This window comes from Nycticebus coucang, chromosome 10, assembly GCF_027406575.1.
Source record: "Nycticebus coucang isolate mNycCou1 chromosome 10, mNycCou1.pri, whole genome shotgun sequence".
Classification (NCBI taxonomy): domain Eukaryota; kingdom Metazoa; phylum Chordata; class Mammalia; order Primates; family Lorisidae; genus Nycticebus; species Nycticebus coucang.
The window spans coordinates 109,285,887-109,298,551 of NC_069789.1; the positions used below are offsets into that span (position 1 = coordinate 109,285,887).

General features: G+C 50.8%; 1 protein-coding gene across 2 annotated transcripts; it reads left to right on the top strand.

Moving 5' to 3' along the window:
• Positions 1–772: 772 nt before the first annotated feature.
• SBK2 (SH3 domain binding kinase family member 2) lies at positions 773–5,792 on the top strand. Of its 2 annotated transcripts, none has more exons than XM_053606716.1 (4): positions 773–952; positions 1,571–1,839; positions 4,208–4,299; positions 4,747–5,792. In XM_053606716.1, the coding sequence occupies exons 2-4, from the start codon at positions 1,587–1,589 to the stop codon at positions 5,284–5,286; spliced, it is 885 nt and encodes a 294-aa protein (XP_053462691.1). In that variant the 5' UTR covers positions 773–952; positions 1,571–1,586; the 3' UTR covers positions 5,287–5,792. The 2 variants fall into 2 exon arrangements, with proteins under 2 accessions (XP_053462691.1, XP_053462690.1); XM_053606715.1 differs by having other exon boundaries at positions 778–952; positions 4,097–4,299.
• The last annotated feature ends 6,873 nt before the right edge of the window (positions 5,793–12,665 follow it).

Consider the following 12,665-nt stretch of genomic DNA (forward strand, 5'->3'; position numbering starts at 1 on the left):
CAGCCCCATATGCAGGAGGTGGCGGGTTCAAACCCGCCCCAGCCAAAAAATGCAAAAAAAAAAAAAAAAAGATAAAAAAAAAATTTAAAAAATAAATAAAGCAGGTTCATGTCGTTCATGAGCTATAAGCCTAAGGGGCAGAACAGAAGTGAAACCCTCTGGAGCCCCACTGTTGGCCAACGACTGTGACTTTGGGGGTGGCTTAATAATCCTGTGCTGAGAGCAGAGAAGCAAGTGCTCAGTGGTCCTTTTTCCTATCGTTGAACTTTTTCAAATTATCTGTATCATTAACCCTCTCTATAGAGTCAGGGGGACCCAAGGCCCAGGGGTCCAGACATGAACTCCCCTCACCCACTTGAAGTCTTCAGGTGCAGAACACAGACCTCTCCACCCCCAGGCCTCTCTCATCCCAGTTGCTCCAACACCTGCTTCCCACACCCCCAAGTCTGAGGTCATCCTTCACTGCATCATTCTGGAATCTTGTTGTCTCATTCTTTCCCCACACAGCACCCCAGTGTCCGAGGCCCTGGATACCCCTCTCCAAACACCTGTCAATGGGACATTGATAGGGGCAGCTGGGGGGCTCAAGGCAGGGGTGAGTTCCAGAGATGACTTCATTTTCTGCAGGGACCAGGACCCCTGGGTCTGAGGGAGGAGGGCCTAGCTGGGCTAGGGCATTTGTCTAACCACAGCCAGTTCTAAGAGTCATCGCACGATGTCGCTCTACTCCCAGTGGGGGCAAAAGGGACCAGGCCTGGGTAGGGCTGGGGCGGGGCCCTACGACCCCCTGGAGTGGAGGCGGGGTCTTGCTCAGGGCAGGCCTCTGTTGGCTTAAACCCTGAGTGCTGGGTGCTGACCAAGACAGGCAGCAGAAGGGTCTGGCAGGACTTGGAGAAGGTGCGGACTGGAGGGCTGAGCCCTGTTTAGGAGGAAAGCAAGGTTTGTGGAGCGAGGTGGGTAGCACCTAGGAGAGAAAATGGCCAGATGGCCTGGGTCCTGGGGTCTTTGGGGAGCACCCAGAGGCTGCAGAGTGGCAGATATGGGGGGGGCAGCTGTAAGAGAGGTATAAGGTTCCAGGAGAGGGGTAGGTGGGCAGCCTGGGTCTGAAGGAAGCCGACTGGGCTATAAGAGGTGGGCCCCAGGCCTGAGAAGGTCCTGGGGACCCATCCAAGCGCCTGTTCCCTGCAGGACCCAGGCGTCCCAGGGCCCCCTGTGCAACCCTGCCTCCCAGGCACTGGGGGCAGAGAGCACCTGTTCTTCTCTCATCCACCCCCAGGGCCCAAGTCTGTTTGCTTTGGAAACAAGGTTGGGGGTGTCTCCACTTATCTGGTTCATCTTTCAACCTCAGGCCATCAGGTGGTGCAGGGATGTGGGGGCAGGGGACATCAGGCTTAGTTCTCCTCACACAAGGGATGATCTCCCTCCTCAAGGACTCTCACCTGGGGAAACTGAGTCACAATAAGATGCAGCAATGAGCCCCCAGCCCCTCGTCCTTCAGACCCAGGGGTCCAGCTTCCTCTGCCCTCAGGCCCCAGGCCTGGTGAGACCTGAGCCCAGGCACCCTTTCCCGGTCTGTCCTTGCAGAGATGCCAGGCAAACAGTCTGACGAAGAGCTGGCAGAAGTGGAGGCTGGGGAGGATGGAGGTGACGAGGGTATGGGGGGCCTGACTGCAGAGGAACTCCAACAGGGCCAGGAGACTGCCCTGGCACTGGAGGACATGATGGCGCTGAGTGCCCAGACCCTGGTCCAAGCCGAGGTGGACGAGCTCTACCAGCAAGTACGTCCCCTGGGCCAGGGCCGCTTTGGCTGTGTCCTGCTGGTTACCCATCGACAGAAAGGTACCAGGTCCTGGGGATGGATGTGGTTGGCGTAGGTAGGGACAGGGTCGTGGGCCCAGACCGAAACATCTCCTAGACCTAAATCAAGTCTTTCCTCTACCCCACCCAAGCTGTGTTTTGGGGGAACTCCTTAGATCTCTTTGAGCCTCAGTTTCTTTCCTTTGAAAAAAGTAGACACCGGTGGTGCCGGTGGTGCCGGTGGCTTAGTGGGTAGGGCTCCGGCCCCATATACCACGGGTGGCGGGTTTGAACCTGGCCCCGGCCAAACTGCAACAAAAAATAGCCAGGGATTGTGGCAGGTGCCTGTAGTTCCAGCTACTTGGGAGGCTGAGGCAAGAGAATCACCTAAGCCCAGGAGTTGGAGGTTGCTGTAAGCTGTGACGCCACGGCATTCTACCCAGGGTGATAAAGTGAGACTCTTTCTCTAAAAAAAACAAAAAGAAAAGAAAAGAAAATGTAGATGTTTCCTCCTTGAAAGAACCATTTATTCCCTGAGCATATATATAGCCATGCTCTAGTTGCCAGGGACCAGGTTGATAAGTTCCCACCCTCACAGATCTTACATGGGGCTAGTTCAGTGATCCCGTGGGATGACTCAGAGTGATGCCATTAGCCGAGCACTTAGCAAGGCTAACACCCAGGAGAGTGTCCAGTACCTTCTACCCAGCATGCAGTCAGCCTGTCCTTACATGAAATGGATGCTATGGATGAAGCTCAGAGGCAATCTTAGTTCAGGGCACATCTTTGGAGGACACACAGGGGTTTGGCCTAATGCCAGGTGGTTCTGGGGATCCCCAGATAAAGAAAGCTGGCCCTCACCCTCACAGCTCCCAATGTGGGTGGGAGGGAGAGTCTGGATGAGTCTGTCAGGCTGCGATCACCAAGATCCCCAGAGGGAGTTTCCAAAACCCAAAAGTTTATTTCCTCATGGTCCTGGAGGCTGGAGTGTTAGCAGGTGGCTTCTTTGGCTTTCAGACAGCTTTGGCTTTCCCTGTATCCCTGTAGGTGTCTGTGTCCTAATCTCTTCTTCTCCCGAGGACTCTGGATGTGCAGGTTTAGGGCTCACCCTCATGCCCTCATCTAACCTCTTCAAAGACCTATCTCCAAACGCAGTCATGTTCTGCGGTGCTGGGGTTAAACCTCCAACATATGAATGTTATGGGGACAGCCCATAACAAAGAGAGATGCACAGAGAAGGCAAGACCAGGCCTGAGTCACTACGGAACAAGGAGATGTGACACATAACGGGGAACAGAGGAGTTGTAGATGAAGCTCATGCACTTGGGCGCCATTGAATGTGCACTGTGAGGCCTCCTAGTGGCCTGGCCTCAGCTGGATGATGCTGGGAACATAAACAAACAATTGTCATGGAGAAGCTCACAGCACAGTGGGGAGCACAGGTGGGCAGAGGGTAGTAGGTATTGTTGCAGAGGTGACCCAGGGCACTCCTATGGGATTGTCAGGTGTCTCTGGCATTCTCTAACACTACAGGAGTGACACGACACCCCCACTGAAACCCATTGATGATCCCAGCTCACACTGTAGAAGCTGCAAGGGAGTGGTTGGCTGCTCAGAGAGAGGGCGACCTGCCTAAGTCACCACAGCCTCGAGGCTGGCCAGGCCGGGCCCTGGCAGCTGGTGACTAAAAAGAAAAAAAAAAGGCAAAGAAACCCAAAGTTCTTGCCTTCAGGGAGTTTCCCTTCTAGGAAGTCGGTTTCACAAGTGATGAAAGCCACCATTCTGTGATTGCATCTTCTCCCCTACACAGGTTACCTTTTCCCAAATTCCCTCAAAAATGCTTTTTGCCAAATGTGGATTGGCTTTTCTGAGGGCCACATGAGGTCGCTGCAGGAATTTCATGATGTCTCTCTGCCTACTCTGACAGTAGATTTGTAAGGTGGCAGAGTATAAACTTGCCACGTGCTCTTTTTTTAAAAAAATTTGTTTTAGAGATGGGTCTTGCCATGTTGCTCAGGCTGTTCTCAGACTTCTGGGCACAAAGAATCCTCCCAACTCAGCCACCCAAAGTAGAGCGATCACAGGCATGAGCTACGACGCACCTGCCTTCTGTCGTACCACCACACATGTATTAGTACCATTAGTGACATTCTGGTGGTTGTGTCATTAGACTGGGAACTGGAGGAGGCAGAGGTGGCATGTGTCAAAATAAGCCTAGGCTGAGGGGCCAGCCAGGGTGAGCACAGGGAACAGGGCAGCTGGCCCTGTTCACTTCCCAAGCCTGTCCTGGCCTCCCCAGGCACACCGCTGGCACTGAAGCGGCTCCCCAAGACTTCCACATCCCTACGGGGGTTTCTGTATGAGTTCTGTGTGGGCCTCTCACTGGGTGTGCATTCTGCCATCGTGACAGCCTATGGCATCGGCCTTGAGTCAGTCAACTGCTACAGCTTCCTGATGGAGCCCATTCTGCATGGGGACCTCATGGCCTTCATCCAGCCCAAGGTGAGTAGACAGCCCCCAAGGTGCTCTGAGAGCCTCAACATCTCCCACAGGGCTTCATGGGGCCACACTGTGCTTTCTGGGGCCATACTGGGCCTCACATCGCCACACTGGGCCACACTGGGTCTCCTGGGGTCACAAGACTCATGGGGTCACACTGGCCTTCACGGAGTCACACTGGGCTTCACAGGGTCACAGGCCTCTCAGAGCCACACTGGGCCTCATGAGATCATCAGCTTCAAAGGACCACAGTGGCCCTCACAGGGTCACACTGGGCTTCATGGGTTCAAGGCTTCACGGGGTCATGCTGGAACTCATAGGGCCACACTGGGCCATCCTGGGCCAACCTATTTGAGGTCCTTCTTCTTAGCCTCCTTAGCAGTCTTGAGGCTGTCTCCTGGGCTTAGGAGAGTTATAGGGCCTCACTGTAACCCCTACACTCCCCCGCAGGTAGGCCTCCCACAGTCTGCAGCCCAGCGCTGTGCAACCCAGCTGGCCTCCGCCCTGGAGCACATCCACTCCCTGGGTCTGGTGTACCGGGACATCAAACCAGAGAATGTGCTTGTGTGCGACCCTGATTGCCAGCACTTCAAGCTGACTGACTTCGGACACACACGGCCCCGTGGGACCCTGCTCCGTCTGGCTGGACCACCCATCCCCTACACAGCCCCGGAGCTCTGTGCACCCCCGCCACTGCCTGAGGGCCTGCCCATTCAGCCCGCCCTGGACGCCTGGGCCCTGGGAGTCCTGGTCTTCTGCCTACTCACTGGCTACTTCCCCTGGGATCAGCCCCTGGCTGAGGCCGACCCCTTCTATGAGGACTTCCTCATCTGGCAGGCCTCAGGCCAGCCCCAGGACCGACCACAGCCCTGGTTCGGTCTGACACCTGAGGCAGACACTCTTCTGTGGGGGCTGCTGGACCCTCATCCCCGAAGAAGGAGCCCTGTGAGCTCCATCAGGGGCCACCTAGGTTTCCCCTGGAGACAGTAGGAGGGGGAGGCTGGGGGGGAAGTGGGTCCCAGGTTCTGAGACTTCCTCAGCCCCACTGGGCAACTCTCGGTTTCTCATCTGCCTGTTTCCATCTCTCGCTCATGATTTCCCCTCTGTGCCCTCCTGCCTCTCCTGTCTCTGCTTTTTTGGACCCTTTGCACTTGCTGTGCCCTTTGCCTGGCATGCTCCAGGTTCACCCCGTCACCTCCTGCTGCCCCTGCTCCTTCCTTTCTGTGATATGCATCCCCTTCTACTCATAGGATTTATTTGTGGGGGGTATTTTGTGAGCTCCTGGGGGGCAGGGGTCTTTGCCTGTCCTGTTTGCTGAGAGTCCATTGAAGGGGGTCTGTCATGGCCTCCCCTCTGAGTGCCTCCCACACTCTTCATCTCCGTCTTCTGCCCTCTCCCAGGTCTCTCTCCTGCCTGCACCCTGCCGACCTGCCCTGGATGCAGGGAGCTTTGCCTTCTCCCATCCCAGCTGCTCTCCGCAAATAAAGTCCATCTGGCACTCAGATCCTGGCAGTGCTATAAGTCTGTAAGCTCGGGACAGAGGAGGAGAGTCTGCTTGGGTGTGTACAGCACATTGACAGTGTGTCATAGAGGGATAGAGACAGGGACAGACAAAGGGTGAGAGAGAGGGAGAGAGAGGGAGAAAGATGGAGAGAGATGGATCGAGATGGAGAGAGTAGGGGAGACACAGGACACACAGAGACACAGAGGGGAGAGGCTGTGTGTCTCCCTGTGACTGTGTGAGGCCAGGCTGCTGTTGTCTGTCCATCTGTTGGCATCACTCCTGCAGAGGGCACTGAGAGCAGATCTCTGAACGTGAGGGAGAGAGCTGTTTACTTCTAAGACTTCTTCGTCACAAACCAAAGCTTGTGTGGTAAACTTTGTAATGAAAAATATGGTCCTCAAACATTCACCAAGGGGCCAGGTGTGGTGACTCATGCAATCCCAGCCCTCTGGGAGGCCATAGTGGTGAATTGCTTGAGCTCGGGAGCTTAAGACCAGCCTGAGCAAGAGCAAGACCCCATCTTTACTAAAAATAGAAAAACTAGCAGGTTGTGTGGGGGAGTGCCTTTAGTCCCAGCTACTTGGGAGGCTAAGGCAGGAGGATCACTTGAGCCCAGGAGTTTGAGTTTGCCGTCAGCTATAGTGCCACAGCATTCTACCCAGGATGACAGAGTGAGACTCTGTCTCAAAAAAAAAAAAAAAAAGATTCTACCAAGGAACTCTGCATACACATGTGCATGTGTGAGAGAGAAGGAGAGGGAGGGAGGATGGGCTGGAACTCTCCTCACTGCACATGGGCGACAACACCATGTCACGCGTGTCATGTGTCCTTGAGCATCTGCCCTGTGTGTACCATATGTGGGGTCAGGGTTTGAACACACCTCATTATGTGTGTGGACGTCAGGTCTGCATGTGTGTCTGTGTGCACTTGTGGCTACGTAGCCGGGGTAAGAAAGGTCAGGCAGACAACACCAACTGGCCCACTCCCCTTCTTGACTTCTCCCATCATGGCCCTTTCTGGCAGCAGACAGACACTTTCTTGTTTGCAGACACTCTGTCTTCCTCTCAGAGGCCTCCTTGGCTGTGGGCCCAGAGCTCGGCTACTGCTCATGGCTGGATCATGTGTCACGCGCCTTGCGGGGCCCCCACACTCCCCCAGGTCCCCTGCTGCGGTTCCTGAGGTGTCATCTGAGGGGCATGGTGAAACGTGTGTGCCTGTAGGGAGTCACCCCAAGGACTCTTTGGATCTAGGTTCTAACCCGAGAGTTGAGGACATGAACCCCATCCTCAGCCTCCTAGAACAGAGGGGTCACAGGAAGGAGTAGAATGGGGGCCAGTGAGGGAAGCACATGTCAAAACCTCCCGCTGCCTCGTGAATCTGAAAAAGCCTGAGCAGTCAGGCCAAGAATGTGTCCCCACGTGTCCCCATGAGCTGGAGGTGGCCAGCATATGGTGCACCCCTGAGACCCAGTGGGCTGGGGGCAGCAGAGGTGTTGATGGGTGACAGCAGCTGAGGATTAACTGAAAGGTGATAATGACCCAGCAGGGTGGGGCCCAGGGGAAAACAGAAGATGCCCAGAAAGAGCTGGGCCCTGGGGAGGAGGGAGGGGGAGGATAGCACTAATTAAGCACTACTCGCACTAAAGGCAATGCCGGACGCTGACCCAGCAGCTTGTAGGTTGTGGCTGCTCATGACTGTCCCCAGAGGATGCTGAGGGATCCCGGGACTCTCCCCACTGCTCGCAGGAGGCAGTGGTGGCTCAGGGCAGCCCTGTCCCTACAGAGCCCCTACAGGGGGTCAAGGGCCAGGCTATGATGGGGCATCCTGCTGGGGTGAGTGCGAGAGGGGGCTTGGGGTAAGCACAAGTGTTCATGAGTGTGCAAGCAGGAGAGTGAATGTGTGAGTGTGAGGGTGACATTGTGAGATTAGCATATGTGAGAGAGAGACCATGAGAGTGTGTCACATGAGGGTAAGTGTGAAGGCATGAGGGTGTGCAATTAAGTGTGAGAGTGTTAGTGTGCGTGTATATACAGGCCAGCATGAGCGAGTGTGGGTGAAGCAGGGGAATGTGATTATGTCTGTGTGTTGCCACACAGTTTGAGGGAGTGTGTCTGAGTGTGCGGTATTTGTGAGCTGTGCAAGAGCAGTGTGAGTGTGTGTTTGCGTGATAGTGAGGTAGTCACCCCCTCCTGGAGGAGAGAGTGGGGATGCCTGAATGACAAATGCAGAAAAGTGAGGCAGTGACAGCCTTCAAAGCCACCAAGAAGGCAATAATCAAAGAGGCTTGAAAGCTGGAACTCCCATGCATCACTTGGAGGATGGCCCTTCAGTTCCTCAACAACACCAAGTGACCACACAACCCAGCAATTCTACTCCCAGGTATAGGCTCAAGAAGAACAAAAACAGAGATCCACACAAAAAGTTGCACACGATGGTCCCCAGCAACATTGCTCATGATGACCAGAGAGTAGAGACAACCCACCTACCCACCTGAAGATACAGGGATAAATAAAATGTGGTACATCCATACAATGGGCTAGTGTTTGGCAATAAAAAAGAACAAAGCAGACTCAGTGCCTGTAGCTCAGTGGTTAGGGTGCCAGCCACATACAGCAGAGCTGGCAGGTGTGAGCCCAGCTCAGGTCTGCCAAACAACAATGACAACTACAACCAAAAAATAGCCAGGCATTGTGGCAGGCCCCTATAGTCCCAGCTACTTTGGAGGCTGAGGCAAGAGAATCACTTAAGCCCAAGAGTTTGAGGTTGCTGTGAGCTATGACATTACGACACTCTACTGAGGGTGACATAGTGAGACTCTGTCTCAAAAAAAAAGAACAAAGCAATATATGTATCACAATGTGGAGGGACCTTGAAATCATTATGCTTGGTTAAAGATGCCAGTCACCAAGAATTACCAGCTTGCAGGACTGTCCACACAGATCCACTTTTGCCAGGGGAACATGGGGAGTGACTGTTAGTGGGTATAGGTTTTCTTTTGGAGGAGTGATGGTAAAAATCTGAAGTTAGATTGCAGTGAACGTCACACAGTTCCCTGAATCTACTAAACCCCATGGCATTGTGCACTTGGAACATGTGGATTTTATGGTATGTAAACTGCATCTTAATGAAGCAGTTGGCAGCTCAGCATTTCCAACATCCTTCTTCTCTAATCTTAATCAAGTTCCTTATCAAAGGAAAAGACAGAGAAGGAAAGAAAAGGACCTTCCCCTTCCTTCTGATGGGTCTGGATTCAGGACCCATTCATAATGAACTAAGCTCCTAAATACAGAAACTCAAAATCCTTCTCCCTGTTTTATAGAAGAAACCATGGAGACCCGGACAGGAAACCTGCTTTCTATTTTTTTCTTTTGAGACAGAGTCTCACTCTGTCACCCTAGGTAGAGTACCGTGGCATCATCATAGCTCATGGTAACCTCGAATTCCTGGGCTCAAGCAATCCTCTTGCCTCACCCTCCCAAGTAGCTGGGACTACAGGCACCCACCACCACACCTGGCTAGTTTTTCATTTTTAGTAGAGATGGGTCTCACTCTTGCTCAGGCTGGTCCCAAACTCCTGAGCTGAAGGAATCCACCTGTCTCAGCCTCCCAAAGTACTGGGATTACAGGTATGAGTCACCTCACCCAGCCAAAAACCTACTTTCTAAAAGCCAAAAAGCCAAAAGATGGTACAGGCTGTTATTGGACTATCTCTGACCAGGTGCCCATGTATTTGCCCTTAGCTCCCCACTCATCATCCTGAAAGTCTACTAAAGCCAATGATCACCAAGGAAGTGCTGGGTTCCCCAGCTGAGGAACCCCAAACTTATAAATAGGACTGTGCAGAAAATTTGTGAGTGTCCAGTGCAAAATGTAAATGTAGGGTCTCTTGTTTCAAAAATTTAAAAAAAGGACAAAACATTTCCGACTTCCCTATCTCTGTCTCTTCCTGTCTATACTCCACTTCCACCAGAGCCCATCCTGGGAAACAGGACTGTACATGAGCCAAAGCTCCAAGCTCCACTGGGTCATGTTCCCTTGGCCCATAGGACTGCACTTACAAAATGCAAAATAAGCCGGGCGTTGTGGCTGGAGCCTGTAGTCCCAGCTACTCTGGAGGCTGAGGCAAGAGAATCGCTTAAGCCCAGGAGTTGGAGGTTGCTGTGAGCTGTGTGATGCCACGGCACTCTACTGAGGGCCATAAAGTGAGAGTCTGTCTCTACAAAAAAAAAAATGCAAAATAAAAAATTATGAAAAAACATCAAGATGGCTACAGTACAGCATTACATCTGTACAGGTGCACTCACCCCCTGCCCCTGCCCTGCTGTGCTGGTGGAAAAGAGTTTGCCCAAGATCTAAAAGGGGACAGGACTTGAAGACCTTGGGGAAACTATATCCTTGACAGCACTACCTAGTTGAGATGTAGTTTGGAATTTGTACAGACAGACCTTACTTTGTTGCTTTTTGTTTTACCACACTTTGCAGATATTGTGGTTTTTACAAATTGAAAGCAAATTGTGGCAACTCTGCATTGAGCAAGCCTGTCAGTGCCATTCCTCCAACAACAGGTGCTCACCTCATGTCTCTGTGCCACATTTAGATAATTCTCACAGCATTACAAATGTTTTCATTATTGTTATACCTGTTAATAGTGACCTGGGATCAGTGATGTTTGATGTTACTATTGTCATTGTTTTAGGGTGCCACAAACTACCCACATAAGACAGCAAACTTAATTAATAAATAATAAATATCATGTGTATTCTGACTGCTCAGACCAGCCATTCTCCCATCTCTCTCTCTCCTCAAGCCTCCCTATTCCCTGACAGAGACACAATAACACTGATATTAAGCCAATTAATAACCTTACAATGGCTTCTAAGTGTTCAAGTGAAAAGAAGAGGCTCACATCTTTCACTTTATCAAAAACTAGAGATAATTGAGCTTAGTGAGAAAGACATGTCAAATGCCAAGATAGGACTAAAGCCAAGATGGGATAAAAGTCAAGCCTCTTGTACCAAACTGTTAGCCAAGTTGTAAATTCAATGGAAAAGTGCTTGGAGAAAATTAAAGTGCTATTTGTGAACACACAAATGATAATAAAGTGAAACAGCCCATTGCTGAGATGGAGAAAGTTTTAGTGGTCTGGATAGAAGATCAAACCAGCCACAACATTCCTTTAAGCCAAAGCCTAGTCTAGTGCGAGGCCCTGACTCTCTTCAATGGAATTAAGGCTGAGAGTTGAGGAAGCTGCAGAGTTGGTTCCTGAGATTTAAGGAAAGAAATCATCTCCACAATACAAAAGTACAAAGTGAAGCAGCAAGTGCTGATAGAGAAGCCACAGCAAGTTATCCAGAAGATCTAGCCAAGATCACTGATAGAGGTCACTGCACTAAACAACAAATTTTTGATATGGATAAAACAGTCTTGGCTCGGTGCCTGTAGCTCAGTGGCTATGGCACCAGCCACATACACCAGAGCTGGTGGGTTCAAATCCAGCCCAGGCCTGCCAAACAACAATGACAACTACAACAAAAAAATAAAAATACCCGGGTGGGCACTACAGGTGCTGTGGTGGGCACCTGTAGTCCCAGCTACTTGAGAGGCTGAGGCAAGAGAATCACTGAAGCCCAAGAGTTTGAGGTTGCTGTGAGCTGTGATGCCACAGCACTCTACCAAGGGTGACAAAGTGAGACTGTCTCAAAAAAACAAATAAACAAAAAAAACCCAGTCTTTTATTGGAAGAAGATCTAAGCCTTTCATAGCTAGAGAGAAGGAGTCAAATCTCAGCTTCAAAGCTTGCAAAGACAGACCAGGGCTAATGTAGGTGGTGACTTTATTTTGAAGCCAACACTCATCTACCATCCCCCAAATCCTAGGGCCCTTAAGAATGATGCTAAATCTGCCAGGCACAGTGGCTCATGCCTATAATCCCAGCACTCTGGGAGGCCAAGGCCGGTAGATTACTTGAGCTTGGGAGTTTGAGACCAGCCTAGAGCAAGAGCAAGACTCTGTCTCTACTAAAAATAGAAAAACTAGCCAGGTGTCATGGAGCATGCCTGTAGTCCCAGCTTGTCAGGAGGCTGAGGCTCAAGAGGATAACTTGAGCCCAAGAGTTTGAGGTTGCTGCAAGTGATGATGCCCTAGCACTCTACCTAGGGTAACATAGACTCTGCCTCAAAAAAAAAAAGAAAGACAGAAAAAAAGAATGATACTAAATCTACTCTGCCTGTGATCTAGAAATGGAATAACAAAGACTGGATGCTAGCACATCTATCTATAGCATGGTGTACTGAATATTTTAAGCCCACTTTTGAGATCTGCTGTTCAGGAAAAAATACTCCTTCCAAACTGTTACTGTTCAGTGACGATGCCCCCTGGTCACCCAAGAACTCTGATGAAGACATGCAAGGAGATGTTTTTGTGCCTCTAACACAACATCCATTCCGAAGCCCATGGATCAAGGAGTGACTTTGATTTTCAAATCTTATTATTTAAGAAATATGTTTTGTAAGGTGATAACTGCCACAGATAATGATTCTTCTGATGGTTTGGGGCAAAGTAAATTGAAGAACTTCTGGAAAGGATTCATCAGTTTAGATGCCATTAAGAACATTTGTGATTCATGGGAGGAGGTCAAAATACCAATATGAACAGGAGTTTGGAAGAAGTTGATTCCAATCTTTACGCTTGACCTTAAATTCAAGACTTAAGTGGGGGAGGTAACAATAAATGTTGTGGAAATAGCAAGAGAACTAGAATTAAAAGTGGAGCCTGAAAATGTGACCAAATTGTAGCAATCTCTTCTTAAAACTTAAATTGATGAGCATTTGCTTCTTATGGATGAGCTGAGAAAGTTTCTTGAGAT